The sequence below is a fragment of the Macrotis lagotis genome, chromosome 2 (genome assembly GCF_037893015.1).
Source record: "Macrotis lagotis isolate mMagLag1 chromosome 2, bilby.v1.9.chrom.fasta, whole genome shotgun sequence".
Classification (NCBI taxonomy): domain Eukaryota; kingdom Metazoa; phylum Chordata; class Mammalia; order Peramelemorphia; family Peramelidae; genus Macrotis; species Macrotis lagotis.
Genome location: NC_133659.1, coordinates 307,119,628 through 307,146,451, shown reverse-complemented (window position 1 = coordinate 307,146,451; position 26,824 = coordinate 307,119,628). Strand labels below are relative to the sequence as shown.

General features: G+C 38.8%; 1 protein-coding gene across 4 annotated transcripts in view; it reads left to right on the top strand.

The window, feature by feature from the left end:
• Window positions 1-26,824, top strand: part of ATP2B1 (ATPase plasma membrane Ca2+ transporting 1) — a 115,260-nt gene that overhangs the window by 68,672 nt on the left and 19,764 nt on the right. For all 4 annotated transcript variants that reach the window (XM_074226562.1, XM_074226563.1, XM_074226561.1 and 1 more), the window contains 8 exons: window positions 2,168-2,365; window positions 11,955-12,209; window positions 12,300-12,425; window positions 14,082-14,222; window positions 16,757-16,795; window positions 20,535-20,696; window positions 22,167-22,381; window positions 26,230-26,472. In XM_074226562.1, the coding sequence (XP_074082663.1) occupies window positions 2,168-2,365; window positions 11,955-12,209; window positions 12,300-12,425; window positions 14,082-14,222; window positions 16,757-16,795; window positions 20,535-20,696; window positions 22,167-22,381; window positions 26,230-26,472 (1,379 nt within the window). The remainder of the gene's footprint in view (window positions 1-2,167; window positions 2,366-11,954; window positions 12,210-12,299; window positions 12,426-14,081; window positions 14,223-16,756; window positions 16,796-20,534; window positions 20,697-22,166; window positions 22,382-26,229; window positions 26,473-26,824) is intronic.

Here is a 26,824-nt window from a genome sequence, read left to right as displayed (position 1 = left end):
CTTCACTTAATCTAACTTCCTCTGAAGAGGTGGTGTTTACCCCAATAGCCAGGTGCCATTAGGTTTCTTTAAAATACATACATACATGCTTCTTTTTGCTTTTTTTATAGTATGTATCAGTTGCACTGATCCATTTCTCTAATTTTTTACCAGTGTCATAGTTTTGATGATTACTGATTTGGAATATTGTATGAGTACTGGTACTATTAGATCTCCTTTCCCATCCTCCCCCCACACACACACACACACACTCCTTGATATTCTTAAACTTTGTTTCTGTATTTGAATTTTGTTATTTTTTTTTGGTAGCCCTCTAATGTAATCTTTGGCAATTTGATTGCTTTGGCATAAATAAAGTATTTTAGGTAGTGCTATCTTTGTCATATTGGCATGGCCAATCCATGAGCAATTAATAATTTCTCCCATTATTTAGTTCTTTTATTTCTAAAAAGTGTTTTGTAGTTGTATTCTTAGTTTCTTAGTGTATCTTAGGACATCTCCCCCCCCCAAAAAAAATGCTATGCATTCTATAGTTATTTTGAATGGAATTTCTCATTTTATTTCTTCCTGATGAATTTCAATCTAATTTATAGATAGCTGGTCAGCCATTTACCTACCAGTGAGCACCATTTTTTTTTTATATTTTGTACATATTTCTGGTAGTCAGTTTTGTAGTCTTAGTCATATTAATACAAACATGCTTTATTATATTAATTCAGAGCATAAGAGAATTTAGCTCTTAAAACTAATGGTTTTGTTCAGACTAGCTTGGTCTAGCTCTTTGTTAGTAATCTCTTATTATTTATGAATTTTAACTATTTTCTGTAGCTAGTAGAATCCTTTCTTCCTATTCCTTCCCTGTCCCTTCCAACCCTTGCCAGTGTTTTCACATTTTTAGGACCTAAAGTGCACTGATGATTTCTCACTCAAATAATTGAGGAACCCTTGAATTCTTTTCTTCAGGGCCATTCAGCTGTAGCTTTATTTGGTAGTAACAAACATTCTTTTAATCTCTTGTATGGTAAACAATTGATTTAATTCCTGAAAATAATTTTTTTTTTTTTAATTCTGCCTTTTCCCTTTTGGTTAAGTCTTTCAGCTACTATTATGTGCCTTCACATTAGCTTAATTGCCCTCGTTTTTTTAAAGTATAAGATGCCAGCTCTTGCCTCTTTATATTTCCAACTTTGGGTGGTATCTGATCCCTTTTTCTTCTTTCCCATGCCTCTGGTGTAAATTCTTGCTCATGGCCAGCAAAAACTCCTTTAAGTGGGATGTTCATTTTCTTTGTTAAGTCAGACTATGTTCTAAACAGAGGAAGCTGCTTGTTTGCCTCTGGTTTATGCAGGACTGAGCTGCAATTCTAAGTTCTAGCTTTGGCCTCGCATTCCCAACCCTCCTTAGCTTTTTCTCATAATGCCCCCAAATGAAAGAATGACTGTGTGGTTCTCTGGGGCTCCTCAAGCCCTCTGTGAACGAAGCAGCCGGGAGCTAAGGTATGGTGGCTGCAGACCATCTTCTCTAGGAATGAGTACCCAACGCAACACTTGAAAGCTGCAGGGAATGAGCCCTGGAGAGTTCCTGGGACGTGTGCCTGGGGGCCACGTGGCCAGTGCCTGAGGTTTGAATGCAAGCATTCTCAACTCCAGACCCAGCTCTTTATTTACTATGTGCTCTGTTGATTTGCTTAGACCATTTCTTTTTCTCTCTGTTTTCGGTACTGCCATGTGATTCCAATACTGTGGACAACTCCTAGTGGAGTAACTAACTCCTTTAATTAATACAGATCTCTAATCATCTGTGACTTAGTTGTAAGAAGTTAAACTAGCTTGTCTTCTGTAATTATAGCTAGTAAATGTCAGAAAGAAGATTTAAATAAAATGATTTCCACTGCTTCTAGTACCCATAAATATGGAGAGTGAAAAGAAAAAAATGACTGAAAAATTGAATTTGAACTAAAAGCTTTAGTTTCCTTTAAGCATAGAGTCAAAAGTTTCTCTATGGGCATTCATGTGGCTATTGTTTTGATCTGTTATTAATAAATGATTTTAATAAGAGTCTTATAAATTTGAATTTGAGTAGATACAGGTGCTAAAATTGAAAAACTTATTAAAAATTAGCAACTGCCATAACTGTTGATATACATGCCTGCTTTTTTTTTTAACAGGTTTAAGTGGAAATCCTGCAGATATAGAAAGGAGGCAAGCAGTGTTTGGGAAGAACTTTATACCTCCAAAAAAGCCAAAAACATTTCTACAGTTAGTATGGGAAGCATTACAAGATGTTACATTAATTGTTTTAGAAATTGCAGCCATAGTATCATTGGGCCTTTCTTTTTACCGACCTCCAGAAGGGAATAATGAAGGTAAGTGGACTAACACCCAAAATTATTTAAAATGTAGTGTAACCTTTGATAAGTAATTATTACATGGGTGTTGAATGCTTCATTAAAGAACATGAAAGAGAGGCAGCTAGGTGGCGCAGTGGATAGAGCATGGACCCTGGAGTCAGGAAGACCTGAGTTCAAATCCAACCTCAGACACTTTAATAATGACCTAGCTGTGTGGCCTTGGACAAGTCACTTAACCCCATTGCCTTGCAAAAAAAAAGATTTAAAGAACATGAAAGAGAGGGTCATTGGGGAAAGAGGTATGTTTCTATTCTCCAGTTGTTTTGAATATCAGTATTGACAAGAACTTAGATACTTTGAAATCCTTTTGTCAAGTAGTGTGTTTTTCCTTTTCTACTTTCTTTTATAAATATTTTGTAGATGTATTTGTCCTCTTTATTTGATCTTCTAAGAGAATAATGGTGCTATCTGTGTGTGCAGCATAGTTATAATTGTTTTCCAGAATGAATGACCAATTTCAGTGTTCTACCAATCACGTTTTAATGTACCCAATTTTCCCCACAGTCCCTCCAACATTTTCCTTTTTGCCAGCTTTGCCTCTCTGATGGGTGCTACATGGAATCTCAGAGTTAAAATTAACTCTACTTATTGGTGATTTTGAACCATTTTAAAAAATCTATTAGTTTAGAAAGCTCTTTATGTCCTTTATCATGTTGTAATTCTTGTTTCTTTAAGAAATAAATTATTAGCTGATTTAAAACATTGCTCATTTTGGGGGCAGCTAGGTGGTGCAGCGAATAGACCGCCACTCCTGGAGTCAGGAGGACCTGAGTTCAAATTCAGCCTCAGACACTTAATAATTGCCTAGCCATGTGACCTTGGGCAAGTCACTTTAACCCCATTGCCTTAAATTAAAAGAAATTGCTCATTTTTAATTAAAGAAAATAACTTTGTTAAAGAAATTACAATATTATTTTATTCCTTCTCTGATTGAATACCTGTTACATTCCCCATAGTTTTTGTTATAAACATTCTCTTTTCTCAAACTTCCTGAAACCACTCCCACCACCTTGTTTCATAATTCACCAAATAAAGTAAGACTCTCTATGTCAACTGCCCTCTCCTCCTATTCTACACTTCAGATTCCCTCAGCAATTTGCCTGTTGTCTATTATTTTACTCTGGTCTCTGAGGAAAAGATGTTTTTTTTTTCTCTACCAAGGCCAGTCCAGGATTTGTGCTCAGAATCCAACTCCTTAATCTGCTCTGGGAATTGCCCCTTCCATATCCTCATATCCTCCCTCTCTCTCTCTCTCTCTCTCTCTCTCTCTCTCTCTCTCTCTCTCTCTCTCCCTCTCCCCTGGCTTCTTCCAAACTGCCCACAAATATGATCTGATCTCCTCCTTGCTTAAAAAATAAACCTTCACTTAACTCTGGCATCTCCTCAAGCTGTTGTTTTATATCATCCCTTCCTTTCACTCATAAAATTCCAGAAAGTTTCCTCTTCCTCACATCCTGCAGGATCCTCCACCTCTTGTAGTCCCAACCCACTAAGTTTACAAATTGTTCTCTCCAGGATGACCAGGAGTCTCTTTCATGGCTAAATCTGATGACTTTTTTCATTTGACAACATTGACCGTGCCTTCTTCCTGGCTATTCATTCTCTAATGAGTTTTCAAAATAATGCTCTCCCTGCCTGTCTGGCTATTCCTTGGTGTTCTCTCCTCTTTTCTTCTATTTGGGCTACCTTCTCCCTATTTAGTATATCAAAACTCCCATAGAACTCTCATTCAGCTTAGGTGGAAAGCCACGTGTCTAGCCTTTGTCTTCATTCCTATCCCTCATCACCAGCTACCTCCTGCATATCACTTCCTCTATAGCCCTTAGACTTATCTTTTCTTTCTTTCTTTTTTTTTTAAGTTTTTGCAAGGCAGTGGGATTAAGTGGCTTGTGCAAGACCACACAGCTAGGTCATTATTAAGTGTCTGAGGCCAGATTTGTACCCAGGAACTTCTGACTCTAGGGCCGGTGCTTTATCCACTGCACCACCTAGTCACCCTATTTCTTTCTTTTTTAACGAGGCACTTAGGGTTCAACATTTATCCTTTTATGTTTTTGGGTTCTACATTTTCCTACCACTCTCCCCATGGTGGTGAGCAATCCAAGGTAGACTGTATGTGTACAGTCATCTTTAACACATTTCCATGTTAGGTGTGTTGTGAAGGAAGAATTGGAACTAAAGGGAAAACCCTGTCCCACAAATCTACCCAAGGAGCCTGCAAGCATTTCCATCCCCCTTGACTTCCTCTCATTCCCTTCCCATCCAGCAGTTCTCCTTCTTTGCTGAGGCCGAGCCCTTTGTGAGATCCCCCATTCCTCCCCACATCCTCCAGACTGTGCTCCCACCCTGCCTTCCTGAAATGACTGCTTAGTTTTCCTCCTTTTTTCTTCCTTCATCTCAGTCCTCAGCACAAGTCCCTGGAACATGGATGAATGATGACCATCCCAACACCCTCCTCCCTTTCTCTTCTCCCATCCTCCATGCTGCTCCTTATTCACTCAGATGGTTTTGCTACTTAAAGTGTACAAAGGCAGAAGAAAACTCAGCATATGGAAAAGTTTTAGTGATTGAAAGTGAATACTTCTAATTGATTAAACTGTGAGGTGCTAGCCTGCTCTGTTGACTACAGTCATGTTATTATGGATAGTAAAAAAACAAGATTCACTGAAGTTGTTCCTTCTCTCTCTCCCCCCTTTCCCCCCACCTCCCTCTTTCTTTCTCCCCTCCATTTCTTCCAGTCTCCTACTACCAGGTTAAAACCTAGGCAGTGTTGTTACTAGAATTACCCAAAAAAGTGGGCAAGGAGGAGTCTTTTGAGTCAGGTATGCTTTGCCTCTCCCATTTTCTTTTTAAACAATGTGTTCTCAAAAAATATTAGTCCCAATAACTGACTTCTAGCCATTCCTGCCGTATCCTTAAGATCATGGACGCTTACTGAGACCTTGTTGATTGCAGAAATAGTGGAATCCTGTGGTCAGGGTCTGACGTGACCTTTCGAATCATCCGGGCTCTGGACAAGACCCCTCTGATCCCTTGAACGAGCCCTTGTGGCCTGGTGACAGAGCTTTCCCATCTTGACCCACTCTTGGTGTGTGTTCTGTGTTGTTGGTGCCTCTGCTAACATAGAATATCGCTAGCCTGATCTGGGCAGATTAGAGAACCTCATTAGGATCTCTTCACCAAGAACACATGTGATGGACAGTCCATCCCTCTTCAAGTGCTCTTTGAATCAAGTGACCACTGAGCCCACTTCCAGCTAATTGAACGTCTTTATCTTGTCTGCCAGGATATTACAAGAGCCTTGTCCTGGACCAAGTTCTGTGGCCAGCCTGCCGTCTGCTAGGAACCCATCAAAAAAGGAAGCCAGGGAGACCTAGAGAGTGACTTGACTGATAAATCCACCCTTGCTAATGGTGCCCATTCCCCTTTCTGAATGTTTACAAGTCACGGGTTTGATAGCCCCTTCCTGGAATATCAGGCTCTCAGGAACACACCTTTTGAAGAACCTCCTCAGTTCTGGCCCCCTTTTCCTTTTCTCCATGGCTTGCTATCAGTGCCTCAGCAGCCGCCTGTAAAACTCTGTTCCAAGAATTCTGATGTTGTTAGGACCAGGTGATTAGAATTCGTGGTATGGGCTCAGAGTTATCTTACACCATGTCTTCACTCAGCTCAGTTTTCCTCCGTTGCTACCATTTCTTAGTTTTAGATCACTCCTCTTTGAGAGGGAAGACAGAAGCCAGATGAGGGTTCAGTAGTTCTTTGTGTGTGTGTGATCCATTACCATTTTCCTGTTCCAGCCAAGCCTCCCTCGTAACAGAACTTGTAAAAGCCCACATTGATGTCCATAAGAGTTTTCTCAAGCCTTGGTTTTATACCACACATTCGTCGTCTTGACGAAACGCTTAGAGGATTCAGCTCGTTCTTGGTGTTGGTGCGCCCTTACTTTCTGAAAATGCCTTTTTGAAATTTTGGTTCTGTAAATTTTCCCCATTGTCACCTTGGTTTCCCCAGCCACTGGCTCAGCTCCAGGTCTGGTCTTCTAAGCTCAGTCATGTTCATCATCCAAATCTTTACTGGGATTCTCTTGTTTGCCTCATGAGCTGGATTTACGACAACAAATAGGAAAGCTAGCACTCACAGGAGCCCTGGAACATTTGAGGGTGGACAGGACCTCATGACCGACATTATGTCACTATCTTTGATATTCTCTACAATCACAGATATATACCAATTGGAGGATAGTATCATAAAAAGCTTGTTGTGGAAGGTAACACAGATAAGGATTTTAATGGCTATTTAGGAATTTAATAGGCATTGACCACAGTGGAGGGAAGACATTCCAGGAAGTGACATTAATTCCCTTTTAGAGCCTCAGACAGCGGAATCACAACCTATTATCTCCCAACTTTTTAAAAAAATCTGCTTTTTTCAAGTATATATGAAGCTACTCCAAATTATTCTCCAAATCTCCCATGTTCTGACAATACTATCACTTTCCCAAGTGGGTGTGTGGTTTCTGCTTTACCAGTTTAATTCTTTCTTGGTCTAGACTAGGTTCTTGGCTTTTTTCCTTTTTTTCTTTTTTTAAAAATGTTGTTAGTTAGCAGGCCCATCCAGGAGTATCTTTATCAGAGACTTGGGCTTGATACTTGGGGTATTGAAATCCTCCATCACCATAACAATCCTGTTTCTCTGCCAGTTTTCTGGTCTCTCTCAGGTTGAAGTTTCCTCACCCCTCCAGGTCTCCTTTCAGTTTCTTCACAAATTGCAGCCAGCTTCCTCCTTTAGACCCCTAAAGCCACCCATTAAATAGGCAGCAGAATACAGAATTTAAATCTGTCCCCAACCCTTTAACTGGAGGGTTCCAGTTTCCTCATCTTAAAGATGGATATAATGTCGGTTATCTGAAGGGTTCCTAATCTCAAGTGTTCTTTGATAATTGCAAGGATTAAGACCCTCCTTTCTTCTGTGTTGAAAAATAGGAATTGGAAAACTGCACCTGTGCTGAAGTGGTTTGGAGTAAGTATCAACAGAACCTCAAATCTCAGACTTGTACAGTTGTTGGAGTAAAACCATCACATCTCAGGCCCTATAGAACATGAACAAATTTCAAGTGAAACACTAATATGGCCCAGGGCTCAAAACAAAGTAGAGCTGTCAGATGGGGGAGGCGCAGGATCATTCAGAGATTGAGACTAATGCCTCAATGTTTTTTATTTATTTAAAAAAATAAAATCATTATAATTAGTTTAATTTTTAAGTCACACGGCTTTTGTAGCACATGTTGGAATAACTTATCAGCTTTCATGATTTTTTAGAGGACTCTTCCATTTTTGTTAACACAATAGGGAGTCACTGGTTTTTATTGAATACAAAAACCATTCTCTTGGCATTGTGAAGAATTGACTGAAGTAGTAAGAGTCTCAAGGCAGGGAGGAAAATTCAAAACGTGTTGCACTAATCTAGATGAGAGGTGATGAGAGTATCACCATTCATCACTGGAGGACGGAGACGTGTTAAGATGTGACAGGTGGGTGAATACGCAGGGCAAAGGAGACTCTGGAGTTGAAGATAATGCTTAGGGGAACAAACCCAGGAAATTGGAAGAATAGTAAACTTTCCACAGAAATTGGAGAAGTTTGAAAGAAGTAAGTAGGTAAGGATTTCTGTTTTGGAAATATGCTGGAGATGACCCTAGGACATGCTTTTGAAATATTCAGCACTGGATTGAATCTCAGAAAGACACTAATATGGATTATATAAATCTGCGAGTAATCTGCACAGGGATGATAATTAGACCCAAGGGAGTTGAAAAGGTCACGACGAGAGATAGTATAGAGAAGGCTACCTAGATCTGAGCCTACAATTAAAGACTAGTGGGCTGGATTATGATGAACCAACAAAGGAGACTTGAGGGGTCGTCTGAGAGGTAGGAGAAGCAGCAGAGAGGAAAAAGAGGAAAAGTTATTGCAGGGTCCAGGAAGAAAGACAAGGGGTCAGTAATGTCAAATGTAGCATAGAAGTTCAGAAGGCTGAAGACTAGGAAAAGTTCATGAGATTAGTAGTTAAGGAATGGTTGGTAACATTGAGAGCATTTTTCCATTGAGTAATAAATAGAAGGGGCAGTGAGTGAGAAAAGTGGAGTCAACAATTTCATGTGAACAGAAAGATAATCATTCTGCAGGACAGTTAATAAACTAATTGCTTTAATTGTATTTCAACACCAGCCCCAAGTGGGGGTGGGGGTGGGGGAAGTGTTCTGTCTTATGAAAAGACAGGAGATGGTAGAGGTGCTTCCCAGATCAGAGTTGTCCTTTTCTTGGAATTTGGTTGAGAAAGAGAGGAGAGAGATAAAATGTATGAAGGAGTGGTAGTCTTTAGTGAAGGTTTGTTTTGTTTTGTTTTTTTTTAGGATAGAAAAGATTTGGGTTTGTTTGAAGACCATAGGAAAAGAGCCATTAGATAAGTACAGGTTGAAGATAAAAGAGATGGCAGAATTGAGGGTCCCTATTCTCTGCTAGAGAATGGCAAGAAATGAGATCAGCTGCACAGGTGAAGTTGACCTTGGCAAGGAGGAAGGTCACTTCATTTTTTAAAGACTAGAGGAAAAAATAGGGATAGTTGAATGGACTGAGAAGAGGAGAAATTTTGAGAAGGAAGGTTTGGAGTAGCTTTAGTAGAGACAAAAGGATTAAGTTTTCGGGGTTGTTCATTTGTTTCAGTCGTGTCTGATTCTACATGACCCCATTTGGGATTTTCTTGGCAAAGATACTGGAGTGGTTTGCCATTTCCTTCTCCAGTTCACTTTACAGATGAGGAAACTGAGGCCAACAGTGTCTGAGGCTGAATTTGAATTGAAGAAGATGGTTCTTCCTGCCTCCAAACCCGCGCTCTGTTCACTCTCCCAGCTGGCTGCCCAGAAGGGAACAACTTAGGTGTGACTAAGAGGATTGTCTTGCTGTGGGGAGAGCTCAAATGTAGTTGCAACATGTGAGGGTGTTATGTTAGTTACAGATTTTGTGACATGCATTCAGATTTGTTTTTCATAAAAAATACTGGGTGTTTGGTAATAAGGTGTTAGCTTTTTGAAGTTGAGGAATTTTAAGCAAGAGACCTCTGATTTGCCCAAGTTTACACAGCCAAGCCAGTGGGAGAGCTTAGATCCAGATCATTTAATTCAATGGTCAGTATTAATCATTCAGTTTACCAAGATCAATTTTAAAATAATTTGATGTAAAATAGGTTTACAGAAATTTTTGTCTTCAGAACTAAAATTAACAGGAGCAAATTCTTTTGACATTCAATTAGTTCAGTTGTATAATCTGAGTTTCATGTGGGAATATGTAGCTAAAAACTGAATTTAAAGTGTATTTCTGGGGTGGCTAGGTGGCTCAGTGGATAGAGCACCGGCCCAGGAGTCAGGAGTACCTGAGTTCAAATCCTGCCTCAGACACTTAATAACTACCTAGCTGTGTGGCCTTGGGCAAGCCACGTTAACCCCATTTGCCTTGAAAAAACCTAAAAAAAACAAAAGTATTTCTGAGTAGCTAGATGCATCTCAAGGTAATTAGCCCAAAAAGCGGTATTTGAGGCCAGTGTAGATTTCTTCTGTCAAGTTCTGTTATTGAGCAATACTCTTACTCATTTGTAAGGACTCTTCTTGCCCATAGAGGTTATTGATAGAGGTTCTCTTATTTCTGTAAGTTCTTAGCCTTCATTTCAGGAGAGAGTTTGCCTCTCCTTTAGCTGGAATTTGGGCCAAGAGAAATACCAATCTCCATGTTCTTGTATTTCTCTGCCTGCCTTTAACATCTCCTCCAGTTGGATCAGCCAGACCTTGCCAAAATGAACCACTCTCCTGTGTACTTTATCTTCTGTCTCCTGATCTTTCCATTATTCCTTGACTGTCTGTCCCTCTTTTTTATAAACATGCTTTTGAGGTCTTTCCTATCTAAAAAAAAAAAATCTCTCTCCGGCACTCTCCTCCATATTCAGACATCTGAGCTCTCCTTAGACCGCTCTGGCTTTCAGCCTTCCTAACTAGTCTGTGGCACCTGGCCTTGACCTTGATCTTCTTGATCCTCCCCTTGGCTGATAGGGCACTGCAGTCTCCAGAGTAATATAGTCTACACTGGGCTTCTGTATCGTCTTGAATGACAGTGTGGGCAGAGAGAGAGCTGCCCTTTCATCTGGAAAGACTGGGTTCAGATCCCAATTCAACTACCTCTAGGCAACTCTGGGATGGTATACTGGGCAAGGAGATGCCAGCCTGCCTGGGCATAGAGAGTCTCACCTGAGAGCCAGAGACCTGTTCCTGGTTAGCTCTTTGTTATGGGTACCATTGAGTGAATTCCAGGCCTAGTCCTATTGCCATTAGTCATGGACACCCATTTGGACACCACATTGAGAGGACTCCAGGCTGGGAAGGCCCATGAAAGCCTCACCGCCATACGCAAATCAAGGTTATGCATTGGCCCTTTAAGGGCCTCGGGACCCAGAAGGGAACAGCTTGCCAGTCTAGAGGGAGGCCCTTACTGGGGGCTCCATATCCACAATCTTTTCATGCAACTTACTGCCACAATTCGAAAACAAGATCACTAAGATCCTGGGCTTTTTTTTTTCCTTTTTGGGGTCCTTATGATACTTTATAAATAATAGGAAATTAATACATTTTCAGAGATTTTTTTTTTTAGCAAAGGTTTTGATTAGTATAGACTATCTAGCTACTACATAAATCCTCCACCCAGGTCAGTTCCTGGAGCAGGAGCTGTCTTTTGCCCTTCTTTGTATCCTAGCATATTCCAGGGTCTGGATGTGATGGGAGCTTATAAGAGTCATAGCAGTAGCTCAGATTCATAATCTGAAGACTTTCTACACTTCAGCAACAACATAGGGTGATGGTCAACCAGGATAGACTTGTTCATCTCAGCAGTACAATGTAGAAGACAATTTTAAGACTTGTGATGGAAAATACCATCTGTATTCAGAGAGAGAACTAGGGAGTTTAAACGAAGACCAGATTACTATCTTCAGTTCTTAAAAGTTGTTTTGTGTAGTATGTAATGTCACTAATTCTAATGCTCTCTTCTTTTTGGATCTAATTCTTCTCTCATAACAAAATCAGTTTTGATCTATGCTTATCATGGATGCAAATGTAAAGCCTATATCAAGATTGCCTTCTGTTGGGAGGAGGGAGGGAGAAAAATTGTACAACTCAAAACCTCACAAAAAATGATTGGTAGAAACTTCCATTGTATGTAGTTAGAAAACAAATAAAATATTTACATAATAATTTTTTTTTAAATAGCTAGCAATGACCTAGCACTCTACAACTGTTGTCTCCTATAACCGAGATGAGCCCACCAAAGCAGACAGGACCAATGACTCACCCTGCCTCACTCAGGCAGGTGTTGAACTCGGGTCTGCCAGGTCTTGACCTGGTACTCTATGCACTGTGGCTTCCTCTAGCTGCTTCTGTTTAGTTTGTGACTGGCATGACAGCACCAATCAGTTTCACCTTTCTCAATACTTTTCCTTCATCTAGTTTGTGGACAAGTATCTGTTGGGGAGGAAGAAGGTGAAGGTGAAACTGGTTGGATCGAAGGCGCCGCCATCCTTTTGTCGGTAGTTTGTGTTGTGTTAGTAACGGCTTTCAACGACTGGAGCAAAGAGAAGCAGTTCCGAGGTCTGCAGAGTCGGATTGAACAGGAGCAAAAGTTTACCGTCATCAGGGGCGGACAAGTCATTCAGATACCGGTGGCCGACATCACTGTTGGGGACATTGCTCAAGTGAAATATGGTGAGCATCCTAGAGAAAGACAGCCTCAGCCCTTGACCTTGCGGGAATGAGCTCCTTTACAGAACACCCCTTCTTTGCTCGGTGTTGCAGGTGATCTTCTTCCAGCCGATGGTATACTTATTCAAGGAAATGATCTCAAAATTGATGAAAGCTCACTGACTGGAGAATCTGATCATGTTAAGAAGACATTGGATAAAGATCCCTTACTTTTATCAGGTCTGGCTTCTTTATAAAGACTGTTTACATTAAAAATTGTAAGATGATAGTGTAAAAAGGCAGTGTAACCTAGTGAGTATAGGTTTGCCCAGCTCTTGAAAGAATCCATTGCAGAAGAATTATTGATCAGCATTGGAAAAACAGTTAACAAACAGTTAAATGTCTATTTTGGATCAGGTGTTGAAGGAACCAGTATGAAATGCAAACCAATATCTACTTTGAAGGAGTTGGGATAACATCCTACTCAGGGAAACCATATAGATACAAGAAAGGAGTTAAACAAGGGTTTATTTCAAAAGCAGACAAGGTGAAGAGAGCAGCTTCCTAGGGAAGCTGTATGTGGGGAGCAGAAAGAAGGTGAGGGGATGAAAAGGATTGTCCTATATACTGAGTACAGACCCAAGGCCCCCCCCAAATTATCTAAAAATATTTTAACCTATTTTAAATCTCTTTGTACTTTTCTCCTCATTTTTGAACAGGAAAATAAATATTATGGCATTTGGAAGATTGATTGTTTTATGTGGTCTAGAATTATAATGAAAAAAAGGGGGGGAAGAGAAGCATTGAATTTAGAAGGGTTTTATATTAGTTTAAATTTAAGGCAGATCTGAATTAGCTCTTTGGCATCTCAATAGAATCTAATCTTGAGAGGAGAGATCTATCCATCCCTTCCTTCCTTCCTTGCAATTGGTGTTCTTAGAGCAGCTTTGGACAAAACCTGATAGTGAGTGCTTGTTCCTTGGCTGAGTTGTGGGTTAGGGAGGACTGATGCCAGATTGCAAATGTCTGAGGAGTAGGGAGGGAGTGAAGAATTGGCAGCTTCTCTGTAAATTGGAGCAGTGAATGAGGAAGACAGATCCAGGATGATAACTTGGGGAGTGGGGAGGATCAAGAAAAGACTTTGTTTAGTTTGGAGAAGCCTGTTTAGCGACCCATAAGTCATCAGAGGGGAGAGGGATGGATCAGCTGGATGAGCTTTTAGATGATTAGGCAGAATGGGATCCTTTAGTCAGATTTAGAGTTGCCAAAGACTGCTCTGTACACATCCTAGTCTGCCATTCTCCCCATTCATTTTGCAGGTGAAGAAAGTTGATAGTAAATGATTGTTAGCTGAAAATAACTTTTTTTTCCCTTTGGAATCACTCTGTTTGGGGGCAGTTGTGGTTATGGGGGGCGGGGCGTCTGTGTCTGTGATATTTATCAAATATTTACCAAACATCTAGAACCAATAGGGCTACTTGGATCTTTTATTCTTTTATAGTTATCCTTTAATCAGATTTAAGACTTGTTCCTTGAAGTTTTTCAAAGCTATAAAGAATTGCCAAGCTATTTGTACTCAAATATTAACATTCACCATTTTATGGTTTTATACCTATCATTAATTTTTATGTCTAACAAAAGTGAAGTTTAACTAATTAGAAAACTATATCACCACTGAAATAAATGTCTGATTTGAAAGTACTTGGGATAATTTACCTCTATTTCATTAAAAACTTTCTTAAGGATCGAGTGCCTAATTCTGAGAATTTTATCTTGATTAGTCATCTGTGAAAATCTTTAATAATTAAATTTTCTTCACTTCCTAATAAAACATTAATGGTATTATTTAATAGCATCAAGTTTACAAAGAAGAAACCAGGTTTTGTGTTGTTACAGGTACCCATGTGATGGAAGGCTCTGGAAGAATGGTAGTTACTGCTGTGGGTATGAACTCTCAAACTGGAATTATTTTTGCCTTACTTGGGGCTGGAGGTGAAGAAGAAGAAAAGAAGGATGAAAAGAAAAAAGAAAAGAAAAGTAAATACAATAATTTGATTCCTTTTTTAAAAAGAACAAAACTTGTTTGTATTTGGAAGTGGTTGTGGGAACTGGATTGATTTTTTAAATTGATACAGCAAACATGAAGGGAAAAAAGTTGTTACCTTTTTAGTATTCATATTCTATAAAATGAACAATATTTTCTTTTGAGTATAGAATTGAGGAAGGCCCATTAAACATTTAAAGATGAAAAAGGTTTAGAAGGCAAATTGGGGAAGGGAAGGAATGTTGGTTAGTGATGAGCTTTTGACCAAAAGCCTGGCTCTTCTTACCAAGGACAACACCTCTCTATAACACTTAAACCCATTCCTCCAAGTCCCCCCTCAAATTGTCTCCACAATCACAACCCCCCTTTACTAATTCCCTCCCTTTTGCCCTCAGATCTCCCCATCCCATTAAAAAGCCTTTATTTGACCTTCCTTTCCTCTCTCCCCTCAACCCCTCCATGCTGTCATCCTGTCTGGTCTCACTTCTCATTGCCAAAAAGCTGTCTGGTCTCATTGCTTATCCTTGTTCCAATTCTCACCTACCCCTTGCTTTTTGGCTTAAGACCTTTCAACTGTGAAACCGCTACTTCCAGAAATAAGTGATCTCCTCATTACTTACTCTATTTGCCTTTTGTCAAATCTTATCTTTGTTGACTTCTCTTCACCTTTTTTTTTTTGCTGTTGACCACCCCACCCTCTCTTTCTGAATCCCCTCTCCTCTCTTTGTTCTCATTCCACCATTCTCTTCTCTTCCTATTCACCTGGCTTCTCCATAGTTGACTTTTCTAGAGCTTCAACCATGGACCGAGGAAGAGCCGTTCAGCTGGACCATATGACAATGACAGTAGAAAAGGTTAAAGGGTGTATTGGGGCCCATCAGATCGTGAAGAACTTTCAGTTGGAAGCATGGGATTGATAGTTGATCCTCGAGATGCCCAGTAGCCACTGGCGTTTGAATAGAGGAGTGGCCTGTCAGGCTTCATATTTAAAGAAAATAACTTGAGCAGCCTCTAGGAGAATGAGTTGAGGAGAGGCTTGAGACTAGGAAATAAGGAAAAAGATTACTGAATAAATGGTGAAAGCATGAGCTTGTCCTATTTTGCCCAGTCAGTTGGGGTTGTGACTTGACCAGGGACATCCCATTGCCCTGCCTAGCCACCCCTGTGTTACATTTTTTTTTTATCTTTCGATCCCTGTCATTTTGTTTCTTTAGACTGTTAATAGAAGACCTGCATTTGAATTCTGACAAGCCATTTAGCCTCTCTGGGTTGAATTTTCTCATATGTAAAATAAGATTAGACCAGTACATAGACTCTGAGATCCTTTTGATTCCTGGGAAACTCTCATAGCTTTGGCTGAAATGGTGGCAACTCAAACTCAGTATGAAGCCAATAGTTATATTTCAAGAAATCAAAAATAAAAACTACCCAAGGAGGGAAAGAGCTATTGAAACGTTCTTCATAATGCACAGAAGAGAACAGAAGTTATTTTCTAAGGAATCACAAGTAAACAGAATAGTTTTGAAAATAACAGGAAATTTATTGTCTGCTTTTTTAAGCAGGCTATGGAATAGAAGTATCCTATACAGTCCATTTGTTGTGGTTTATTTCTCTCTTGAAAAGATGATAGGGGTAGGGTTTTGGGGGTGTTAAATCCAAATTTTTTTAAAAAGAATTTCATTTAATTTTTTTATTGGAATTGTTTAGCCATCTCTGATAATCTGTGAAATCTTAAAGTTGTTGTTAAGTCAGTTTGTAATTCACTGTGGCAGTAAACTACTGGGGTTTTGCACCATTTAAAGTTATGGTAATTAAAATATTAATCAACCTTAAATTGGAGTAGGCTAGGTAATCAGGAAGAATACTGCATTGGGATTTAGCGATACTGGGTTCTTTTCTTGACAGTGTGTTTAACTTCAGAAAAGACACTTAACTGCTAGGCCCGCCCCAGGATCCTGATGTATTTTGAACTAGATTATTTTTTTTTGGCAAGGCAGTGCAGCTAAGTGACTTGCCCAAGGTCACACAGCTTGTAAGAGTATCAAGTGCCTGTGGTCAAATTGGAACTTAGATCTTCCCAACTCCAGGACTGGTACTCTATCTGCTGTGCGACCAAGATGCTCTAAACTAGATCTCAGGTCCCATTTAAGTCTCTTATAATTATCCATATAATTAGACTTTGAGAAACACAAGTATATTTACAGTATAGAAGGTTTCTACAACACGTGAAAAAAATTATGTAGAATGTCAAAAACTTGTTTAAAAAAGTGCAAAGAATTCTAGATAACTAAAAATTATGTTCAATAATCAGATTTTCATTATTCAGCTCTAGAGAATGACCAGGCAGGTCAGTCAATATGAGCAAAATGCCATAACTAAGCCATAAAGTAGAAACGTACTACTGCTACTACTATTATTATTAAAGTGATAATGCTATTATAAGAAGAATTTTAAGCTACCATTTGGTAAGTTTGTATTTACCAGTAACACTTTTTGAAAAGCTTAATTCCCATCTTTTCCCTTACAGATAAGAAACAAGATGGCACTGTTGAGAACCGCAACAAAGGTAAAACTTAGAAGCACTCATACTACCAGGCAGTTAGTTGCTTTGTCATGTTTAGCAATGCCAAGGGTTCTGCTTTTCTGCTTACCTTCTTGGTTCAAAAACAGCCTCTATCTCAGAAGGCATGCCTCAGTCAACGCTGTATCTTAACCACCACCACATTGCTAAGAATGGGAATGGGTAGGTCAACAGAGGTCATGGTTTTGAAGTAATTGGTGGATCTACTGCCAAAGCCTAGTGGTTTCTCTTCATGGCTTAATCATTGTAAAAATATTTCTCGATAGTTACCTTTTTGTAAATTCACCCTTAGGATAATATATTTTGACTCCACCCAATTTTGAGCCGATCTATCCTGTGCCACTTTTAATATATCACCTGCCTATTCCTTTCCCTCTGACCATATGCTCTTCCCAGCTTATGAATCATCTTCCTTGGGTGTAACTCACTCTCTCACTCTAAGGCTGCTGGACATTGTTAGAAAAATTTGGGCTGATTTTACTGATCCAAAATTCATGAAAAGCAACTTTAGCTCTGCTCTCTGTTCTGTTCATCAATCCTTCTCTAAACTTAATTTCATTTCTGTATAACTAATCACAAAAAATGTTTCCAGATCTTTTTAAAATTCTGAACTTAGAAACACCAAAACAAGAGCTTTTTCATATGGAAAGGAGAATACAAGGAAGAACATTATATCTGAAGCCAGGAGGTTCTGCTTTGCACCACTTCTTTTTAAAGATTTATTATGTAATAAATTTCACATATTTCTTTGGAAATTTTCATGACTATCTTTTCTTTCTCCTGCACTTCTTTCTATTCTTTGCTGTACATTTTATAAACTGCTTCGGTGGCCCTGTTTTTGAAGAAATCCCTATTGTTACTCCCCCTCCCCAATTAAGAAAGGGGGGGGGGGACCTTTAAATTCCTACAGTGGCCATTTCTACAAACAAAAGACTCTGTATCTTGAGTCCAATCCTCTGACCGCAGGGTGGGGAGTAGCAGACTATATGTCTGCCCTCGGGAGGCGCGGCTGCACATTGCTTTGGTCAGTGTTTGGGAGTCTTTCAGACTTGTTTTTCTGTATGGTGCTGTCATTGCATAAATTGTTCTCCTGGTTCTGCTCACTTCATTATCTGACTCATATTCCAGAGATTATCTGAAATGTTCTTCTTCATCCTTTCTTATGATACAGTATAATTCCAGAATATTCATATCAAAGTTTGTTCAGACATTCCACGATTCGTGGGACCCCCTTAGATTGTAGTCCTTCCATTTTTTTCCCCAATTTTAATCCCTTCTTCGTGATCAGAATGTTTCTTTTGCTTGTGACTATTTCTTCCCTGGCATTCTCTTTCCTCATAGCCCCATTCTTCCTATTCTCACCTGTTAATTTATTGGATTTGGTGTATTTCTATACTAAACTATGTATGAATTTGCTGTGTTTTGGAGTGGTCACCCTTGTTTGTCCTTGTCTTTAGGCACCTGAGAGTCTGAACTGACCTCCATTTCCTGGAGTTAGGGCCTCCTAATCTCTGAGATTTGGGCTGCTAGGGACCTTGGAATAATGGGATATACTGGCCTGAAGGCTACTACCCCTGCCCAGGTTGCTGCTTGACCTGAGATGCTTCAGCATCTCTTCTCCGCCCCTCCCCGAGGGTTTTCAAGGTCCTGGAGCTCTTCTGGGGGCCTCTTGGACCCATCCTTGGCCATTCTGGAAGACCTGCGTGGCTTGTCCGAGCTGCCTCTGGCTTTGCCAGACTCTTTGCCAGTCCTTTTGCCTGAAGACTTCCGACAGTTCTGTGTTCAACCAAATTACTTCCTCTTAGCATCTCCCTGGATTCCTTGGGTCGTCTCCAGTCTGGTGCTGTTTTTAAGGGGGTACCTGATCTGCTTGCTTCCCTGAGGTTGCCATCTTGGCTTCACCTCTCACGTCTTGTCTTCTCTTTCTTCCACCCATTCCTTCAGCACCCTAGCTCACAGAGATTGGGGTCAGAATATGTGATGTTTCCCTCTGTCCTGCCACAAGCTCCAGTCACAGTGGGATTTCTCCTACTTCTCAGGTGTACCCTTTCCTTGAACCTCTGATCTCATCACTTCTTTTTCCCTGTGTTGCATTTGAAATTATTGACTCTCCTCTAGCTCCTTTCTCATCTACTTAGACCATGCTTTGTTCTCTGTGGTCCTAAAAAGGAAAGTTTCTTTGAACCTATCCAGTTGTTTTTTGCTTTTGCAACATATATTCCTATTTCCTCAGTGCCCACTTTTCTTCTCAACCCCCCCTGCACATGGAGGTTTGCCTTCACCAGCCTTATAAAATTGCTTTAAGATCACCAGTGATAAGTCCAATGACCTTTTAAAAATTCTTAATGCGTCTATAGCTTATTAATAATCAATATGTGGACTCCTATCTATTGGAAATTCCACTGTCAATGATACAGCCTCCTAATCTCTTTACCTCCCCAGTCTGGACTCCTGTTTTCCTCCTTTTCTTCATTGTTTCATAAAGTAGTGGTATTCTCTTAGGGTCTGTCCCAGTCTCACACAGTCACACCCTTGGGGTGCTCCTGGACTTGGGGTCTGTCCTATCCAGTCAGTTCCCAGGAGATCTAGGGTATCTCACCTGGTGTTATCTTCAAGTCATTAAGGGACTGTTTTGAGGTCTCTGAGGACAGAACGAGGAACATCAAATGGAAGGCAGATCAAGGGTTAACTCTTGGTGGGGGACTTTTTGGCAGAAGGTCTTTGGGCAAAGTCCAGGGAGCTATTTTAGGTGCTGGAAAGATTTCTCTTCTTCCAGGGATAATGGATTGGATGGCCACTGGGGGCAACAGGTGAAAGTTTCAGAAAGGAAATTTGGGCTTAAAAAGGAAAGAAGAAGCTCAGGTGCAATCTCCTTCCCAACAGTCTTCAAGCAGAAATAATGGACAAGTTCTTCCAAGGATATATGAGTCTTAGGGGCTCTTCTTTTAAATGAGATGGCCACTGAAGCCATCTAAAGTTCTATGATTTTTGCAGCAGCTGCCAACATTGCGAGGGTCAGGAGATATCACTCCTCTGCTAAAAACTTCCTTTGTCATCTCTATTGCTTTATCAAATCAAGTTCTTATTCTTTACCTCTTATTTAAAGCCCTCTGTTGGTTGGTAGCATACCATCCTCCCAGCCATCATTTATTATACACCTTAGCTAAGTATGGCTAAAAATGAACTTTGTCTACAACTAACATTACTTCAATTGACCATACCAGTATGCTTTTCATGCCTGGGTACCTTTGAGTCTCTTTCTGCTTATTAAAATCCTTTATTTCTTATAATAGTCTTTTCTCCTTTAAATTCCTTTCCCCCAACCTAATCTTGATCCTTTTCCTTAGGACAGCTACTATTTTGCTCTATAATACTCTGATATTATTTGTGTCATCCTATTGGATTGAAATAAGATACAATTCAGGTGACCACTGGGGAGGAAGAGGGGGGAAATTTTTTGAGGGGCCAGGTCTTGGGTCATATTTCATATGTCAATGCATTGGTTTTGGTGGCCAGCACAACAGTCTGCCTATAATGGTTGCAAATTAAGTGTTGAGTGTATTTGGTGCTGGGGGTGGGGGAATGGGTTATTATTTAGAACTCAAATATCATCTAAATTTCTACATATGTATGAGAAGAAATAAATGAAAATTCTAGTAACACATAAATCTTCACTTACTGGTGAATAATGTTCTTTAAATGTATATTTCTTTTTTAATCTCAGCAAAAGCTCAGGATGGCGCAGCCATGGAAATGCAGCCATTGAAAAGTGAGGAAGGAGGAGATGGGGATGAAAAAGATAAAAAGAAAGCAAACTTGCCAAAGAAAGAAAAGTCGGTTTTACAAGGGAAACTCACAAAATTGGCAGTTCAGATTGGAAAAGCAGGTATGAAGTAATGGAAAAAATAAGATTTTTAAAAATGCATTGTCAGTTTTCTTCCTTTTAAAAATTGCTTGTTTCACTTACTTTTATGGGAGCCAAAGTTCTATGTTAAGAGTATGAACCAAAGCTAATTTAGGAAGGACATGCCTGTTGTATTAATTTTATTTCTCTTTAGCTAGTGGTAGAGGCCAAGTATAGGGTTTCTCAAAAGTTTTGGTGCACCTGTGCAGTTTACTCTGATTATATTGAATTAAAATAAGATTATCACCATTACTTTTTTCTTCTTAGTTTGAAATTTAGACTCAATTTCTCATAATGACTGGGGTTAAGGAAGACAGGGTTTTAGCCTGCCTCAGAGACACAGTGGTCCTATGACTATGGGCAGCTCTGCCCATAAGTACAGTGCCCAAGGCAACCTCTTAAGACTTTTGAAGTTACAGAAGAGTGGCTGTTGTGAAGGAACCTCAGAAATACTGTCTCTCCAACTATAAGACAGCATTTCAACTTCCTCACCACAAAATAGCGGTCTTTCTACATACTGATGTAGCCTTTCTGCCCCTGATCTAACCTTGACAACAATTGATATCAAAAGAAAGAGAGACCAAAATTAAAGCACCTGGATACTTAATTGCAAAATCATCATGGTGTTATCTTTGAGTAGGAATTCTGCATAAGAAATAGTGTTTTGGGTTAAAAAAGTATTTTCTTCTCAGGGAGCTCACAGTTTAGCTCACTGAAAAAAACTGCCAATTAATTTATATAGATGTGTGTTTTTGGTGCAGTCATTCTGAGTTTTAAATGAAAGGATCTAAGAGAAGATTTTATATCTGTTAAATGCGTGGCATACCTTTTGTATGCTAATAAATCCCAGACTGGCGATATTTATTGATTTGTTTTTTCCTTTGCAAGAAGCTTAAAATTTTACTTTGGAACAAAATAGTCTTAAGCATAAATAAAATATAATCAGTTGTGTTTATACAAACAGTAGTGGCATACAAAGTTATCTAAAATTGCAAATAAACTGTGCAGATACAACTTTGTCTGTTGGAATATATTTCAGTATAGAAGTTTCTCAACTAAGACTTCCCAGCCTATAAAATAATGAAATTATCTGGAAAACTTAATTTCAAGAGCTGCAAAGAAATTTAGCTTTTCCATACATTTCTCCCATTATTTTCCTCCTGTTTTAGTGACATAGTACGTGTTGGAGCAGTGTACAACTGCTGACTTACTGAGCTTGTCTTTAGACCTTCTGTATCATTGCTTTCTTGGAAAACAGAAGAGATAAGTGACTTGCTTTAGGAAATTTCCCCCCTTCCCTTGGCTTTTTCTAAGTAGTTAATGAAGTACAAATAACATGAATGAATCAGAAATTTAAGAATATAGTTTGGGTGCAATATTTGGTTGTATTTTCTAAATGTATTTTTATTTCTCAAAGTAATTCTATAACCTTCCTCTTTTTTTAAATGAAAGGGCTCTTGATGTCTGCAATCACAGTTATCATCCTTGTGTTATATTTTGTAATTAACACATTCTGGGTTCAGAAACGACAATGGCTTGTGGAATGTACGCCCATTTATAGTCAATATTTTGTGAAATTCTTCATTATTGGAGTCACAGTCTTGGTGGTAGCAGTACCAGAAGGTCTTCCCCTTGCTGTAACTATCTCACTTGCTTATTCTGTAAAGGTAAGTAGTGCAATAATGACTTGGAATTAATAAATATTTTTTAATTTATTTGTGAAAGACTCAGATTGATCTTACCCTTATGCTTTGGACTTTGAGTCCCAGGACCTGAACCCACTGCTGCATGAGATCTTAGAGGTCCTCTCATCCAGCAGTTCTCAAAACATTGTCCCTTGGGGTCTACAAAGTCAAAATTATTTCCATAATTATAAGATATTTTAAATTTTCCAAATATGGTAATTAACAATAGCTGTCATTCTCAGAAATAGAAGTCCTTTAGGGGAGAGGGTCTCCTCAGTATTTTTTCAGATTGTAAAGGGCCCTAACACCGAAAAGTTTGAGATTCTTTGTTTGTAGCTAACCCTTTCTTCTCCTCTCAGCCCCATTTTACAGATTAACAGTTTAGTGTGGTTAGGACCAACCCAAGGTGAGGGACAGAAGTTAGGAAACTCCAGGTACTCCCAAGTTCAGTGCTCTTTTCTGAGCACTCTGAAGGTTTTTGACTTCTCAAAATGGCTTTTTAGAATCTGAGGGCTCTTAATAAGTTAGCACTTTTATCTTGGGGTGTTTTTTTTTTCGTATTGACCTGGACTCAGTAATCTATTTGGAAATATGTATTGTGTGTTCCATCTGAACTTTTGAGAGTTATTTTACTAGGTGAGACAAGCACTGTATTCTCCCAAAACTTTCTTAGAGGTATTTCTGTCTCTGTCACAAAATCATTACCGTATCAGAGCATTATAAAGGGTATACAATTATTGTAAAGAAACTGAAGCAGCACAGAAACACCAAATTCCTCTCTACTTAATAAGAAAAAAAATCCAGTGGACCTAGTGACTTTTGTGTTTTTCTGTTAGGTATTCTTATAAACCAACTTTGCTTGCTATCTTATGGAGCTAAATGGACTTGTAAAGTATCCTTTGCTAAAGAAGGCTTCCTTCCCAGATCTCTCCTATGCACATGCTACTTCTTATATAGTAATCATGCATTGTAGTTAATGATGTCTTACCTCCTATTAGGTTGCAATGTGCTAGATTATTATCAACAATCTGTTCTCACTTAATCTTTGGATATAGTACAGTTCAACACATTAGTTATACAAATATTGGATAAACTGAAAAGGATGAGTTAGAAAGAAATCTTTCTAGCTTACATTTTTTATTAGAAAATTTGATATGTGAATGATTATCGATTTTTTTCTTAAATTTAAGGGATGACAAATATGTTATAAAAAAATAATTCCTACCCTAGTGATTCTATAATTTATAATATTCTAAAATGTTTATAGTAAGCCTTGATATGGGAGAAATCTTTAAGTGTTAGGCAGCTGAGCATTTTATACTAATTCCAGTATTAGTCTGGTGTATACAGTCATTAAGGAGATTGACTTTGTAGGTGATCAGAAAAAACAACAACAAACTAATACTTGTCATTGAGTATCATAAAAGGAATTTAAAGCCATTTTCCTTCAAAATGAGGCATTTTTACTAAAAAGTATTATATAAAGTATAGTTTCCATAATTCTTTGAAGTTTTCTATGCTTTTTTTTATTGTGTGTGTGTGTGTGTGTGTGTGTGTGTGTGTGTGTGTGCCCTTATGTACAGTAACTTTTCCCACCAATTAAACTTAATTGAATTCTATATTATTTAGACAAGGTCAGTCCTAGAAATTGTCTTTATTATATTTAGTAATTACTTGCTGTATATATGTTTGGGGACCAAAGACTGATGTAAGAGGGGGAAAATAATGTTTAGAATTTTACAATTTTTCCCGCTTCTCCCCAACAAAAGGCAATCTGACAGTCTTTACATTTGTTTTTATGATATGCATAAATCAAAATTGTTGAGTGAAAAATATGTTGAGTGAAAAAAAATATCCATAAGGAAGGGAATGTTAGAGATAGCAAAATTATGTGTCATTCTGAACTCTCACAAAATACCTGATTATAATGTTGAAAATAAACTGTCCATTCTACCAAACTCACTATAACTTTATATGTATTCTGATTTTATTAAAAATTTATGGGGCAGCTAGGAGGCGCAGTGGATAGAGCACTGGCCTTGGAGTCAGGAGTACCTGGGTGCAAATCCAGTCTCAGACACTTAATAATGACCTAGCTGTGTGGCCTTGGGCAAGCCACTTAACCCCATTGCCTTGCAAAATCTTAATTTTTTTCTTTCTTTTTTTTTTTATTACTACATTTGTAAGATTCAGCAACTTTTTTGACCTCAGTAAGCCACATCTCCCCACCGCCCAAAAAAACTGGCTCTTTCTCAAGCCCATTCCCCCTACAGTGCAGCACACCCGCAAAAACCTTCCTTCCTAATTTGCTCCCCTACTTGTTGCTCCTCTGCTTGAAATCCCCTCACCTCCTGACAAGAAAGAAACCATGGCATCTGCCCTCCGGTTACTCTGGCTACTCCAGTTGACTTTGGGTTGCGTTGAATTCACTCTACTCTGGTTTCTGTTCTTACAGTTTGGGGGTCCTCTCCAGGCTGGAGGAAGCCTTCCTGCACTAAACCATCTTGAGCATAGTCTGATTGTGTTCTAGAATTGGAAGGAATCTTGAATGGGCCTCCAAAAACATTTCTTAAAAATGGGCTGTTGTAACTATAACCACTTGCTATATAGATTGTCCTTCCCTTTAGTCTTCACGCTCAACTAATCTACCCTTCAAATAACTGCCCACGGAGTCTTCAGCTCCATGGGTGCTCCCTGCCCTAGTGCTCTTAGCATGAGCTGTGAAGGCCTTATCTGGCTCCCTGCATCCCGTCCAGAGCTTACAGGAGTGGACGTTTTCATTTCATTTCATTCTGTTCTGTGCATCCTATTTTCCTCTCAACGTGACTCCTGAATGTGACATTTTGTTTCTCACCTCCATGAAGTCAGATGGATGGTGTCTAAGTCCTGGAAGGCCATTCTTCTAAAGCTCCCGACTTCTTTGAGGTTTACGTTGAAGGGATTTCCAGTGGCTCTTCCACTCCCCTCTCTCGGCTTTCTTTCACTGTGAGAATATAAGTTCCTTGAAGGCAGCAATTATTTATCTATTGCGTTTGATTTTTACCTTTGGCTTCTCACAGCATTCTTTCATATATCAGACAATAGTTATTGAATTTAAATATTTCATTAAAATGAATAAGAAGCCTTAGAAAATAAGATGTAAATGCTTTTTTTTAACCTTCAGTTGCTTAACTAGCCAGATATCAAACAACTTCATACAAGAACTGTTAGCACAAACACTTGCTACTATATACTGCACCCTTTTCTATTTTAGGTAATAAAAAAAAATAATAATTAAGCTGAATTACCTGTATTACATACAGATGCTGGTCTTTTGGTTTTTGTAAATTCTTTTCTGAAGTTCTCCATAATGTGATGGACTCTTGTACACCTGTGCTTCTTTTCTGTAGTGTATTCAGGGTCATTAGTATCTCAGTTAAATAAAGTGTGATTAAAAAGAAAAGCAAGGAAGGGGGTGGCTAGGTGGTACAGTGGATAGAGCACCAGCCCTAGAGTCAGGAGGACCTGAGTTCAAATCCAGCCTTAGACACTTAATTATTGCCTAGCTGTGTGGCCTTGGGTAACCCCATTTGCCTTGCAAAAACCTTTAAAAGAAAAAGCAAGAGATAAAAGGAGGTTTTTAAGGTAGTAGTCAACAATTCATACAACAAAAACCAAGGATTTCATGCAGTAGTCCTTAATAGGGCAAGTTGCCTCATCATCTAGTAAATTAAAACTCTATTGTGTTATTTGATAGTGTGTATTTAAGAATATTAAAATGTTTAGTTTTAATTTTGACATACTGATGAATTTGTAAGTTACAATGTATTCTCTTTGTTTTTGTTCTATAGAAAATGATGAAAGACAATAACCTGGTAAGACATCTGGATGCTTGTGAAACAATGGGAAACGCAACAGCCATTTGCTCAGATAAAACAGGGACCCTCACTATGAATAGAATGACAGTTGTCCAGGCTTATATAAATGAAAATCATTATAAAAAAGTTCCTGATCCTGATGCTATTCCAGAAAGCATTTTCTCCTATCTTGTAACTGGAATTTCTGTGAATTGTGCTTATACATCAAAAATATTGGTAAGACTTACTATGTCCATATATATCATGTACATGCCTGATATACATTTGTGTGAGTGCGTGCCTATATCATTCTTAAAAGTAAATCTTCAAACATGTATTATACCAGGCCTAATGATATCAGGAACATTTAATAGGATTAAAGTAGTAGAAGGGACCTTAGAAATCATTGAACCCTACTTAGTGGTAAATAAATGCTGCCATGAGAACTTTACAGAATTATCATATGTTTACTTAAAATCTTTCATTTGTCTTTTGACAAATGTTCTAATAAATCAGAAAATTCTTTCCATTATATGTACTGCCTATTTCTCCATCTTTATTCTTAATTTCATCTGCTAAAACAATTTTG